General features: G+C 35.0%; 1 protein-coding gene across 1 annotated transcript in view; it reads left to right on the forward strand.

Moving 5' to 3' along the window:
• DMD (dystrophin) overlaps window positions 1-15,450 on the forward strand; it is a 2,124,834-nt gene that overhangs the window by 418,571 nt on the left and 1,690,813 nt on the right. Inside the window, 2 exon segments of the mRNA XM_047715765.1 lie at window positions 8,689-8,781; window positions 14,934-15,106. Coding sequence (XP_047571721.1) covers window positions 8,689-8,781; window positions 14,934-15,106 — 266 coding nt within the window.

Genomic DNA, 15,450 nt, shown 5'->3' on the forward strand with positions numbered 1-15,450 from the left:
GCGAATTCATTAGGTTTCCTAGGTGGGTTTTTTTATAGTTTGTGCATCCTGAGTCAAGGGATTTTTCCTAAGAGTTGACATTTAAATATTCTATTAGAGCCATCAGAAGGTTCTGTTATAGTAAGACAAATGGTGAGAATTTTCTATCCTCTAAAATTAAGTTTAAATAAAGCTTCTTGCACAGAGAACACTGCAAAACTCTGAGCCAGAATCTAATGTTACATTATGAGTAAAGTCTTAGGCCTGTTTTCAGGAACTCATAAAGCCAATCTTCATGTATAGGCGAACTTGTGTCTATAAAAATTCAATGCATGCTATTTAATTTTCGCACACAATATCAACACCTGTTCATTTAGTATCAGATGCTTTCATTCTGCAAACAGGAAAACATAACTTTGGGCATCCTTTGTGACCTCAATATTGAATTTCCTGCTATCTAGTGCTGGTCACAATACTGATACACGCACACACAAACACACGCACACACAAACACACACACACTGGTTCTATATATTAACATATATGTCATATAAATGTTTTTTTGTTCTGCCTACTAGACATGTAATTATTCATTTAACACAGAGTTTATTTTTTAACTTATTTTATTATTTTTTTAAGATTTTATTTATCTATTTGTCAGAGAGAAAGAGAGAACAAGCAGAGGGAGTGGCAGGAAGAGGGAGAAGTAGTCTCCCAGCTGAGCAAGGAGCCCCATGTGGGACACTATCCTTGGACCCTGGGATCATGACCTGGGCTGAAGGCAGATGCTTAACCAACTGAGCCACCCAGGCTTCCCCATTTAACATAGATTTTAATATATTTCAGTTTTTGTTTCTCCTTTCCATGGTTATTTAGAAATTGGACTGAGAATCCTTGAAAGATATAACTGCAGAGCACGTATTAGGAAGATATTTAAAAGAAGCCATTGTGCACATGATTATTTAAGAGTAGCTAGTAATGATATTGTTTTATAAGAACAACATCGTTCTTAGCTACATAGTAGGAAATATGGCATTATCAAAACACCAAGCATGTAAGAATTCAGAGTCAAAATGGGCTAGACTGTCAACATGAGGCATTCGATAGTAATAAAAAGACCATGAACAGTCCCTTTGAGGCATGGCCGAATATCCCTCTCTCTCCTAGAGCCTTAGTGATTATTATTGTTATTTCTTATAGTCCTTGGCAATTTGAAAAGAGATAAAACATAACCAAAACAAATAATATTCCTTGCCTAAATGGTGGTATGCAATATTTTTTAATTTAGAGAGAGCCTATTAAAGCACTTAATGAAGAATTCTCTAGATTTAATTAAGGAATTATCTCTCATATCCAGGCTTGGTTTTAAATCTGACCTTGTGAAAGCACCACGTACATTTGGCATTCTGTTTTCCTCTAGGTAAAATGTATATAAAATAATAACTGTCTCATATCTTTACTGTGATGACAATATGGGCAGTGAAAGCTGTATTCAGGGAGGACCTCATAGGCTTAAGTTTTTTTTTTTTTAACATAGAGATAAAATAAGTATACAACTTCAGAGATTATAAAAGGAAAAACAATAATGAAAAGTAAATTCAAAATAGAAGACTGAAAAATATAGGTCGAATTGAGTTCAAAAGCTAGCTCTTTGCATAGATCAACAAAAGAGAGAAACCTCTTCTAATCCTAACAAAAGAAAATAAGAAGAGACTGAAAAATAGACAAGATTAGTAATGAGAAAGGATGTGCAACCACAGATTCAGAAGAAACTGAGAGAATATTACAAGCAATTCTGGGAAATTAATTTTGAAAAATCTGAGACATGGATGATCTAGAACAATGAAAATTACTAAAATTGACATAAGAATAGCAGAGAATTAAACTAGAACAATTACTTCAGAAAATATTAAGTATTAGAGACTTACCATGGAAATATATACCAGGATTCTCACATGTGAGTTTAACCTAATCCTTAAAGAAAAAGTAATTCCTATATTTTAGGGTATTCCAAAGTATATAAGAAGATAAAACCCTGCAATTCCTTTTGTGATATCAGAATAACTATAGTACCAACAGTCAGGAAACATAAAATTAAATTAAAAATATATAAGACAATCTCACTTATGAATGTGAATACAAAATTAGATTGTTGAACTATATAAACTTGATTAAAATATGTCTTACATGTAGTATATAATAAATGTTAGCTACTAGTTGCAAAGAGCTTTTAAAATTAAGACGAAAAACTATCTATAGAAAAATGAACAAACTGTATTAACAGACAATTTACAGATGAAATTGTAATCATCAACCATACAAAAAGATATTCCAGAAGAAGTAAGAATCATGGAAATAAACAATGCAAAATCTTTTTACTCATCAGACAGGCAAAATGAAAATCAAAAACATCTATAGCTGGGAAGGAAAGAGCCCATTTATACACATTGCTGGTTAATATTAAATGCTAAAACCTTTTTATTAAAAAAAAAAAAAAAACTCTACTAAGGTGCCTGGGTGGCTCAGTCAGTTAAGCGTCTGCCTGTGGCTCAGGTCCTGAACCCAGGGTCCTGGGATGGAGCCCTGCATTGGGATCTCTATTCAGCGGGGAGCCTGCTTCTCCCTCTTTCCCTCCCCTGACATACCCCCCATTCGTGTTCACTATCTCTCTCTCTCTCTCTCAAAAATAAAAATAAAAAAAGAAAAAGCCACCAAAATTAAAAAAAAAAAAAATATATATATATATATATATATATATGTGTATCTTTGCTCTAGAAAATACATTCCTGGACTAGCTATTGTAATGATAAAAGCATCAGTTATCTGAGAATTTATGTACAAGATGTCCATTGCAATATTATATTAAGTGGCAAAACAAAACAAATATTACAAATGTAGAAACAAAATAAATGTCCACCAACAGGCAACTGGCTAAATACTTTAGGATACATCCAAACTATGAATCTTATGCAGCCATTAAAATGAATGAATAAAAGGGATTATTGTTTGGTAAAAGCAATATTCAATAGAATCTGAATAATATGCTATTTTGGGGAGAATATAAAACCCTATATATTTGTGCCTTTAAGATACCACACATACACACTCACACATACAGAGATCATATGAATAGGGAGAAAATATGAAAGTCTTTTAGGTCGGGTTAGGAAAGAAGTCAGGGGAAGAAAGAGGGGCAAACAAAAACTGAAAAGAAAACTAGCCTCAAGAAAAGCAGGAGAGATGCATGTGAGATCTCACTCACACATTTCCATAAAATATATTCATGTGACTATACATAAAGCCATAAAATATTTCTAAAAAGAACAAACATAGATTATATATACACACATAAATAGAAAACAACACCAAGATTGGTGTCTAGTTTGCCACTCAAAAATGGTTATGGTAGTGTTTCTTACAATGTGATATCCCCTTATGGCAACATGACTTAATCAAGTTTGGACCTTTGGAAAGGAATGATGATTGGTACGAACTGCAGTGGGATAAGAGCCAGCCCCTGAGGCATATGAAATAGAGAATGTATGAGTGAATCACCACTTACAAACCATGGTGTTTACTTACTGTGCTCTAGGGCAGGGACCACCAATGAAACAGAGGTGGTCCATGCCCCATTGAATCTGATGAAGTGAATAATACTGGCAGGAAAAAACTAAACTAACAAAATATAATTTTAAATCAACAAAGTAACATAAATTGGATAGCATTATTGTAACTGTCTACAGACTCTCTCCACAAAACTAAGATTTAATGCTCTGCTCTGTTTATTGAAAGTTGACTAAAGAGATGGCTATGTGGTTATCACCACGTTACTTGTAAAGTTGTAATTAAAGATGCATTATGTTATTATAAAATGCACATTTGTTAGAGTTCAGAAATTGTGAGAAAGGTTTTGTCTCTGACAAAAGTTTAAGCTTCTTTGTATTAGTTTTTGAGATATCTATAAATGATCTATGCTATTGTTTAGGGTCTATAACAGTTAGCCAAGATCTATACAACTTTGCTGCTGCTATTGCCTCTCTATTAACTCCTCTCTAACAGTCAGTTCCTTGTGTGAATTAGGTTTTAAAGATTCTTAATAATCCTGTCCCGGATAGTTGAACAATTTTACCCCATCCCACATTGTCCCTGAGCACAATACTTCTAATTCCCAATCAGGTAATATCCTTTACCCCATCTCCATATCTTCGATCATGTGGGATCTTCCTGGCATGCCTTTTCTGCCTGCCACTTTCTTCCAGTCTTTAGGTTCCTTCTTCACAGATTCAATCAATACTGAATATCTTCTTGTTCTTTTGCTTACCCTGCCATAATATATATATTTTTCTCTCCATGGAGTCTCCATGAGACACAGTTACCTATTTTTCCTATCGTTATAAATAAGTGTTATTGGAACACATCCATGCACCCTCCTTTAGATATTATCTATGGCTTCTGTGTGTATGTGTCTTCCAATGGCTTCTTTTATTATTTATTTTTAATGTGATAAAAGAGACCTAACATAAAATTTACCATGTAAAGCAACTTTTTAACCATGTACTTCTGTGACATTAAATACATTCCCATTGGTATACACCTAGCAACACTACTCATCTCCAAAACTTTTTCATCATTAAAAACTGGAACTCTTACCAGTAACTTCCTATTCCCCTTTTCTCCAGCCCCTGATAAGCTCTATTCTACTTTATTTCTCTATACATTTTGACTTTTCTAGGCACCAGATATAAGTGGAATCATATAATATTTCTCATTTTGTGTCTGGCTGGATATTTTTACTTAACACAATGTTTTCAAAGTTCGTCTATGTTGTAGCATTTGTCAGAATTTCCTCCCTTTTTTAGGCTGAATAATATTTCATTGTACGTATATATCACATTTTTGCTTGTCCATTCATTGGTCAATGGAAATTTGTGTTGTTTTCACCTTTTGGCTATTGTGAGTAACCCTGCTATGAATAATGGTATACAGATATCTGTTCAAGTCCCTGCTTTCTGTTCTTTGGGGATATATCTAGAAGTGGAATTTCTAGATCCTACTTAATTTTAATTAGTTTCTATTGTGTGGCCTGCTATTAGCTTATGAGCTTTTTTTTTTTTAATTATTCAAAGCTGACCACAGTACCTGGATATAATAGAGATTGGATCTTAGGAGGGATTTTATGAGGATAAAGAAAAAGCAGAACTGTCTCCCTGCTGATACAGAGAGAAAGCTTATGAAAGTCGATCTAGGCAAGCCTGTTACTTGCTCTAAGTCTCCACAGGATGATCCCTATGGCAAGTCCAAACATAACTACCAGCAGTGATTTCTCCAGTATAGGCCTGTCTCCTAAAATAAATAAATAAATAAATAAATAAATAAATAAATAAATAAATAATCACATCTTCTCCATTAAAGTAACTGAATTTTCAACAATGTATGTCTGATTATCATTCTCACTACAGTTAAGTTCCAGAAAGCAAGAACATTTTTTCTCCTTTGTGCTCTAAGTACATCAGTGCCTGACATGTATCCAAAATGTATTTGTTGAATGAATGCATCAGTGAATCAAATGATAAATTTATAGTAGATTTTCCATGTGGAGGAACTCCTTCCTTTACTGCCACATAAGGAATCTCCAAGTGAAATGTAGATCATGGTTATTTCTTGTTTTTGAGTTATTAATCTCTCCTGGGAACTCTATTTTTTGTTTCCCTAATAAATTCTAGAAACTTGTTGTATTCTACTTCATTCAGTTAAACAATATTATAGCAAATTATTATCCACCTGTGTAGGACAAATTTATGTGAATGCTCAGTAATTTAAAGTTAAAATTAACAATAGCATACTGAATTAGGGCAAACTTGCATGGGATCCTCCTGAAATTCAAGTGTACAACAAAAAGCATCTGCATTACAGAAATAAATAGACATGTAATACCTTATACTGGCAGTATCACTTTGACTTTCCTCTACCCAAGAAAGTCAAAGTCTTTCATATTAACCAGTTTTCAGGACTTCCATTTATCCACTTCTCAATTGAGCTTTAGTGAAATGTCTAGTTTCATACTACTTCTCTGGAAAGTCCTGATGGTACCAATCCACACATCTAATCGATTGCATATCTCAGTAATATCCTCTACTATAAAAAATATGTGGAATTCAACTCTGGGCTTGTATCTTGATCTTCTGTCCTTGTTCAAATGATTCTACATTATTTTCTATATTTTTCATTTGTTTTAAGCCACCACACCAATAATGTTTATATTGTTGGGATACAAAAATAATTTTGATTATTTGATTATCCACCAGACCTGTAAGTAAGTTTATAGGAGGTGTAATTGGGAGTGATTTGACAATTATACCAAAGGGTTTCCTTTTTTATTGTTTTCACCTGGATTTCCCAGAAAGCTTCATATTTTCAAGTTGTAATAACATTTAGAATATTAAGGTGAATGATAAGGAATATAATTTGCCATTAAGTGAGAGAGTGGCAAACCCATCTTACTTAAGGAATAAACAAATGGGAAAGACAGATTGGAGTGACACGTTGACCAGTAAGGGTTTAGAGCCTGAGAAGATGAAAGGTTTAATCAAAATGACTCGTGGCTATTTAGAGAAGATATCCAGGGAGGATGAGGAGTGGGCAACTCTCTCAAGTTGCCACCCTCAGGACAGGACAAAATGGCAGGATCCTTGAGGCAACCAAAAGAAATTCAATCAAAGGGAATAGTCAGCCAAAGACAGTAAATAGGGAAAGAAATCTGAGTTACTTCTTAACCCTCACTACTGTTCTAACAGTTTCACAACCACTCTATAGACCTTAATCTGAAGGTGCTTATTTGTTTTATTTTGATGTATTATCTTGTTAAAGTATCCCCACATGCCCATTTTTTAAATAATCTTCTCACTTTGAGATAGTTGTAAATTCTCATGTAGTTGTAAGCAATAATAGCAAGAGATCCTTTAGCCAAGATTTATCCCAGTGGTAATATACTGTAAAACTATGGGATGATATCACTGTACACATCAGCATTGATATAAGGCACTCATACTATTCATAGTTCCTGAATTTTACTTGAACTCATGTATGCATACACAGGCATTTTTAATTCAGTGCATTATCATATATGTACATGTGTGTATCCACTATCACAGACTAGATGCAGAACTCATCCATCACCACAAGGATCCCTCGAGCTGCCCTTTTATTTTTTAAATTTTTATTTTTAAAGATTTTATTTATTTGAGAGAGAGAGCTTGACTGGGGTGAGGGGTAAAGGGAGAAGCAGACTCCCTGTTGAGCAGGGAGCCTGATGTGGGGCTTGATCCCTGGACTCTAAGATCATGACCTGAGCCAAACTCTAAGATCATGACCTAAGCCAAAGGCAGACACTTAACTGATTGAGCCACCCAGGGGCCCTTCATGCTGCCCTTTTATAACCACATCCACCTACCCAACTCACTCACCCCAATCTCTGCCTCTGGCAATTGCTACCCTTTTCTCCATTTCCAGAACTTTGTCTATTCAAAACGGTTATATTTAATCCATACTACACGTAACCCTTTGAGATTGGCTTTGTTTTTTCAACTCAGCATACTTCCCATGAGATTCACCCAAGTTACTCTGTGTGTCAGTAGTTTGTTCCTTTTCATCATAGAGTGGTATTCCATGGTATGGATGTACCACAGCTTGTTTAAACATTCATGCTTGAAGGGCACGTGGGCTGTTCTCCCAGATGGCTGTGTTACTGTTACAAATGAAGCTGATATGAACACATACACATAGGTTTTACATAATATATAAGTTTTCATTGCTTTGGAATAAATGCCAAAGAACCCAATTGCTGGATTGTATGCTAAGCACATGCTGAGTTTTGCAAGAAAGTGCCAAAATGTTTTCCAGAGTGCCTGTACTATTCATTTCTTCCAGCCATGCATGAGTGATCCAGTTTGTCCATATCCTCAGTGGGATATGACGTTGTCACTATTTTAAAATTTTAGGCATTATGATGTGTGTAGTGTTAGCTCATTATGGATATAAGTTGCATCTTCTTAATGGCTAATAATGCTGAACATCTTCTCATGCACTTATGTGTCTGATGTTTATGTTTAACCCGACTCCACCTAAATATATTAGAACCATAAAGGACAGAAGACAGGATTTGCTTTAATTTTTTTTTAAATTTTGATTCCCAAACCCAGTCCTAGATAGAGCAAAGAGAGCTCACCATAGCTCCATTATTTATTAGAATTCGAATATATGTTTCTAAAGTAAGGGCGTTTTCGTCAAATTCAGCTACCCCTGATTATAATAGCACTCCTTTGAGCAACATCAAAGGACTGATGAAATTTCTTTTTATTGAGTTTCAATTTTGTATTAGGAATCAGTTATTAATTTTAGGCATCCTTTATGAATTATCATTGTTATACATTTTATTTGAAGATATTCTGATTGGACTCTTTAATCTGCAGTAATCTATTTATATACTAAACGTACATTCATTTCCTATCTCTTTGTAAATGTGTTCAGGGGCACTTGTTTGTTAAAAAGAGTGCATTCAAAAATGCATTTTGTTTCATTTTTGGATTATTTTTTAAAAAGCTCTAATACTGCTTAGGCTCTGAAAATAGCTAAATGCAATTACCTTCACATTTTGTTTTCTTTCCAAATAGACATTTTGTCTCTTTCCTTCAAATGTTTTCTCTTTAACAGGTTGATTTAGTGAATATCGGAAGCACTGACATAGTAGATGGAAATCACAAACTGACTCTTGGTTTGATCTGGAATATAATCCTCCACTGGCAGGTAAGAATCCTGATGAATGTTTCCTTTTTGTGTCAAACGTTGCTGATCCTTCCTTTCATTTTTACCCTTGACCTGCAAAGCAAACATACATACCTCTAGCAATACAAAGCCCCTCTCCATAGCACTGCCTTTCAAACTGGCACAACTGATGTCATTTGAAATGTGAAGGATCATCAAATTATAAAACAGGTTCTAGAACATTTGCAGGAACATTTTTTTTTTCTAAATTTTATTTCCACGTGTGGAGATGAGCAAAAAAATATCTTATCAATGGGTTAATAAAAATATTCTTCACAAATATGTGTCTTCTATAACTTGCCTGCATGTGAAACTACATAGTTTTGTAAAAACTTTAATCACTACCAAATGAATGAGACTTTACAAATCCTTTGTATTCCTCAACATAAATTAATGTCAATAAAAGATTGGTGGAATAGTATTATCTGTATATATATTGTACATACAAACTAACTTCATATTCTGCTTTCAGAATTGCATTTTTTTCTGAATACCTCAGCATAGGGTTTTCTGAATGTCTATACTTATTGGACCCCTATAAAACAAAGGTCATTTGGTTTAGTGAAAAGAGTATACATTTTTTCACTCAGACCAGCATGGGCTTAAATTTCAACTCTCCCATTTACCATCTGGTAGTGATATTGGGTATAATGCCATCCGTTTCTGGGCCATAATTCCCTCACTGTCAAAATAGAAAAATAATAATTAACATGTATATTTCTTGTCAGGATTAAACGAGAGAGTATCTGCAAGGCAGTGCACTATGCCATTGTCACTACAGGTGTATCACATGAATAATCTTGATTGCTTGGATTTTTCTACTCATATGTTAAGAATCTGGAGGAAAATTGGGATGTCTGCTTTTTTACTAGCAGAGATTAAATTTTATAAAACAATTTTGATATGTAGTTTATATATCATAAATTTACCCATTCTAAGTATAAAATTCAAAGTGTACCAACTGGTTTAGTTCTCTTTCCCAGGGCTTCTCAAATTATTTTGAATAAGGAACAGTTTTTTTCCCAATCCATCAAAGATTTTTAGGATATTTGCAAGGTTGTAAAACCATGAAAACAATTAATTTTAGCACATATCCATCTTATGCCTATTTATGGTCACTCCCCACTCCAACCCTCAGCCCTGGGCAACCATTTATGTATTTTCTGTTCCTATGTTTGCCTTTTTGGACATTTCATGTCAATGAAATGATATAATAAGTGTTCTTTTATATCTAGTTTCTTTAACTGAACATAATCTTTGAGGTTTATCCTTATTGTAGCAAGTATCACTACTTCATTTAGTAGGGTTGATTTAACTTAAACTATACTTTGCTCCTGCTCAGAGTCAGTATGTAGACCAGAGGGATGCCTATTCAACTCAGCAGGTGAACTGACCCACATATCGAGCCAATTGACCCCCATATCCTTTTGTTCTAAACACTCTGAGCAGGCTCAATCTTATATCACAGCAATATGGGAAGAGATTGGAGCGCCCCGGTGGCTCAGTGGGTTAAAGCCTCTGCCTTCAGCTCAGGTCATGATCCTAGGGTCCTGGGATCGAGCCCCATATCAGGCTCTCTGCTCAGCAGGGAGCCTGCTTCCCCCTCTCTCTCTGCTTGCCTCTCTGCCTACTTGTGATCTCTGTCAAATAAATCAATAAAATCTTTAAAAAAATATGGGAAGAGATAGAGGACAGCATAGTGGATGACGACAGAAAGCAGAGCATGAGAATTTTAAAAGAACCCGAGATTCCCAATTCTGGGCCTTTTCCATATAGTGATGGTGTCAAATAGAATGAGCAAGGAAACATAGGGCCCCTCCACCAAACTGGTTTATTTCTGTTGCTGATACTTCTCAAACTCTCTTGAGGAAAGAACAGTTTTTTCTTCTTTTCCATTGTGTGTAAATCATAATAACACTGAAGCACTACAAAAATGAAATAAAAAGATACCGAAAACCCAAGCCATTTTAAAGTTAAACTCAACAGATATACGTAGAACCTTATAAAATTGTTACAGAAGTTACTAATAGACTATTGTATTTATCTTATGGCCTAGTAACAAATAGTTCATGGAGGGACCCCATCTTGCAGAAGACACTAAAATTGCATAGATGTTGGTCATGACAGAGCTGGCATGAAAAGTTAGGCATGCATAGAGACCCAAAAGTCTATTGTAATTATATTTTTGATCCAAACTGTCTCTGATATGATCTCACACTTATTTGCTTGAAACCCTTTCCAACTCTATCTGCAATCATTGCAATATAGAGTTTCAAAACTACCCTGATACTTTCTTTCATTTGCTTGTGAGCTTGCTCATTTTTTAAAATTAGCATATAGAAGGGAATTTCATATTATGGAATACCAGAAGGAATGATTTTACACTCTTTCCTTGTCTGAGACCTCTCTTAGAGTCTGTTGTTTTACACCGATGTCCTTGAGTCACCATATCCTTGTGATTGCAAGGATGTAGACTCTTCTCAGCCTCTGCCTCCTTATCTTATCTCTCTTCTATCACCCTGCTTGGTTCTCTTAAAACTACTAAAGACACAAAAATTTTTCCTGCTCAATACTCATCATAACCCATTGAATCTCAGGAGGTGTTTTCACCGAGAGTAGGTATTTGCCTTCCTATTAAGTAGTTTAAAAAGCCATTGAATCTCAGCACCGACCAACCTAATGTACTTTCTGGATCTACCAGATTGAGAATGGCATTAAGAGATGGAAGGATGTGAATCTTTTGTTCCAGTGTCACATGGTATGTTACTAATAGTGCCACACGGACTTCTCTCTGTACTTGTAAAAGCTCAGGAATGCCTACCCTATCTTTCCTGTCACTGTTTTTTTCCAGTTTCCATGTAAATAAAATTGTTAGTCTGAAAAATAATGCCTCTATTGAGAAATAAGCAGCTTTGAACAAAACTGTGAAGCAGACAACATGTGTTAGGCATCTTTTTCTTCCTTCTTTTTTAAGTGCAGACCTTCCTTTTTAGGGTGGTCAGCTCAGTTCCTACAACCAGCTGGAGATACAAACATATCCTGCAAACAGTAGTGTGCTATTCGAGGTCAGGTCCCCCCCTTTGCTGGCTAAGTCAAAGGAGATACTCAAATCCAGGGCTACTTTAAATGGCAATGTTTATTTATTTATTATTTGCCCATCATACAAGAGAATGATGGTTTTGGTGCTGCTAAAAGCCCTTGCTGTAAACTCCTGCCTACCTAAAGCCTTGGATGCAAGACAGTCTTGCTCCTTCCCTTGTCGAAGACTATCCCTACTCCTCTCTACTCCTACCCCTCCACCGTGGCTCCTTGTCATAACAGGATGGATTGTTGGAAGTAGACCTTGAATTTAGCAGGCAGGACATTCATTAAGGCACACCTTTGGGACAAGTATCTGAGGGAGGGAGATGGCAACTGGAGTGAGAAGCACTGGAACTGAGATGTTCCCTCCCCTCCTCCCAGCAAGGGCTGTTTGCAACCCCACGGGGAACTGGAAGCTAGAATAGCCCTTCAGTGTTGTCTTCAGTGGGGCTGACATGGCTGAGTCTTTATACCATTTCCCTTCATCAGTCACTAGATGTGGGCTGCTCTAGGAAGGGCTTGACTCTGCCAACTCACGGGTTTCCTGAGAAGACTCACAGCAGTGGGCTTTGACAGCTGAAGCAACACGCCCTTTTAAAGGACAATCTTGGCGCTGCATCTCTATCATACCTTCTTTACCCAGTTAACTCCTAGTCATTTTTTGAAATCACTGCTCAAAGACATTTCAACTTTTTCCTTTTAAAAATAGATGTATAGCTGTACGCGCACACACACACACACACACACACACACACACACACACATTTGTTTAAATTGATTTTCTTGCTTAGGGACTGTAAGCCCAAAAGGTAGAAAATTTTTCTGCTTTAAGACTCACTTTAGGACCAACTCCGTGTCTGACTGAAAGTTGATCTTTAATAAAGATTTCTTGGTAATTGCCTTGTAAGTAGGAAAAGAACTGATTATCTTACATTACCCTTTATTATTACCATTATTATTTTCTTAGCAACATTTGTACCCAAATAGAAGAAGCAGTACTGGTGAGGCTGAGGCTGATAAGCTGAATTAATGACATAATGATGCTAAAGGAGTTTTGGATTGAATACCGTGTTGTCCTTTAATATTATGTGCATAGAGAGCAATCTGGCCAAAGCATTTCACAAATGAAACCAATTCATCATGGGAGGGTTGCCCGATCAGTGCAGCTCACCACCACGGAGCCAGTAGGTGCTGAGTCCAGCCCTGGTTCAGCACAGGACACAAAAGTCTATGTCTTGTAATCACTGTGCATGGAGATTGTGCACCTTATAACTTTAGAATATGATGAGAAAATAACTATAATATAACTAATAATAATAATAATATAATATAATAATATAATATAATATAATAATAATAATATAACTATTTGACCTATTTTTTCAATGAGTAACTGACTAAATAAGCATAATCTGCCTCTAAATAATAGATTTAGCTATCAAGGGATCGTGATAAATATATGCAAAGATTTCACATCTTCAAATCATTACCACATTTACAAAGCATCATCTCAAATCCTTTTTAAGTATTTTAAAGTTAGGTTTAACAGTCTATCCTAAAATTTGCATTGACTCTTTCATAAAAAGATGACTAACATTGGAGATATAAAATATGTATTTTCCCCTGAGGCCTTTGTTAACTTCTACATGGATGAAGAAGCAAAATAAAATGTCATATTTAGAATACACGATAAATATTAATCATCTGAACAAATGTTGGTAGTATATGGACCTTACACTTTCCAAAAAGAAAGCCCTTGGTGGTAAAAACTCAACACATTTACTTATGTATTTCCTTCAGGTATATGATAAGGGGCCTGACTTATATTTAAAAAGTAGCCTAGTACTTAGATTCTACTAGAATATATAGACAGTTTGTTCTATAATGTGGTGTCACTGCATTCTTGAAACCCAGAGAAATGTTGAGAATGGACCTTACACTTTCCAAAAACAAAGCCCTTGGTGGTAAAAACTCAACACATTTACTTATATATTTCTTTCAGGTATATGATAAGGGGCCTGACTTATATTTAAAAAGTAGCCTAGTACTTATGATTCTACTAGAATATATAGACAGTTTGTTCTATAATGTGGTGTCACTGTATGTATGTATGGATTTTGTAACAATTTTTTTTCTATAAAAGCAGTTTCTTAAATGGCATTTCCTGTAACCGAAGAGGCTTCATAAATGAGACAGAGTTCTGGACCCATGTTTTGGACATTTGTATCCTTTGTTTTTTTTTATTGCATGTGAAGCTCTGTCCTTAAAAAAAGTCATAACAAAATGAAATCAAACTGACTACAGAACAAAAACAAACATAAAAACTCAAGGCAATACATTCACAGTTTTTAGGGATAAATACTTTTTTCTTTTGCTGATTTTTTTGTTCTTTTAATAGGCAAACTCATTTTTCTGTTCTTTTTTTTTTTTTCATTTTGGTCAGTAAACATAATTTGCATTATTTTAAGTAATAGTATAAACCTAGGGATTTTATTTTACTGTAGTTGTCCTTTAATTCTTAAAACAACCTTTTATATTTAAGAAACAGAGGCCTAAAAAAGATTAAATGGCCCAATTAGCACAATTTGTTAATAGCAAATGTAAAATTTGAACCTGAGTTTAAATTAAATAAGTTCATTCTCCTAGCCACCATGCCATTCTTTCTGTCCTAAAAACACTAAAATGAAGTCCTTGGTCAATAACAAGTCTGATGTTTTTGTACACTCTTCTCTAGTATATACACTGAAAGAAGATAAGCAATTCTAAAAGCACAAAATTAATAGTTTAATGTGGCAGAATCCAGGACTGTTATTAAATGTGTACAGTAAATGGTGTATCGTGACACCAACCAATCAGAATAGATTCCTAACTAATTAGAATGGACTCCGTCCTGGTAGAATCTATTATTCCTCATTACTAATTGACTCTAAAATTTCTATTACCTATTACCAAAGATTAGGACATTTAAATTTGAGTTTGTGTGGTTCTTGTTCAGGGAATGCATTTTCTCATGAAATTCTTATTTTCTTATGAAAATTTCTTTCCACACATAGGTCAAAAATGTAATGAAAAATATCATGGCTGGATTGCAACAAACCAACAGTGAAAAGATTCTCCTGAGCTGGGTCCGACAATCAACTCGTAATTATCCACAGGTTAATGTCATTAACTTCACCACCAGCTGGTCTGATGGGCTGGCTTTGAACGCTCTCATCCACAGTCATAGGTAAGGAGACTACTAAGATATTAACTAATTTTTGTAAGTATTTATTTTGAGACTGATTATCTTTTTCTTAAGTGTGATTCCAGCTCATTTTCTACTATGTGACATGTTATGTTCTTAACCACATTGATCTATCAATTGGAATGCACCGAATAAGAATATCCTATTTTTTATGTGATATATCATTTCGTTGTTGAAATATTAAAATACTGGAGCATGAATGTGGTTATGGTGGGAGGGGAGGGGACCAGCATATTTGAAATTCAGACTCTTCCAGAAAATAAAGGTTATATTCTAAGTTGGGTAAGAATGGAGTTGGTCTTTGTAAACAAATTCCGTGTTAGTAT

Source organism: Lutra lutra, chromosome X, assembly GCF_902655055.1.
Source record: "Lutra lutra chromosome X, mLutLut1.2, whole genome shotgun sequence".
In the NCBI taxonomy this organism is placed as follows: Eukaryota; Metazoa; Chordata; class Mammalia; order Carnivora; family Mustelidae; genus Lutra; species Lutra lutra.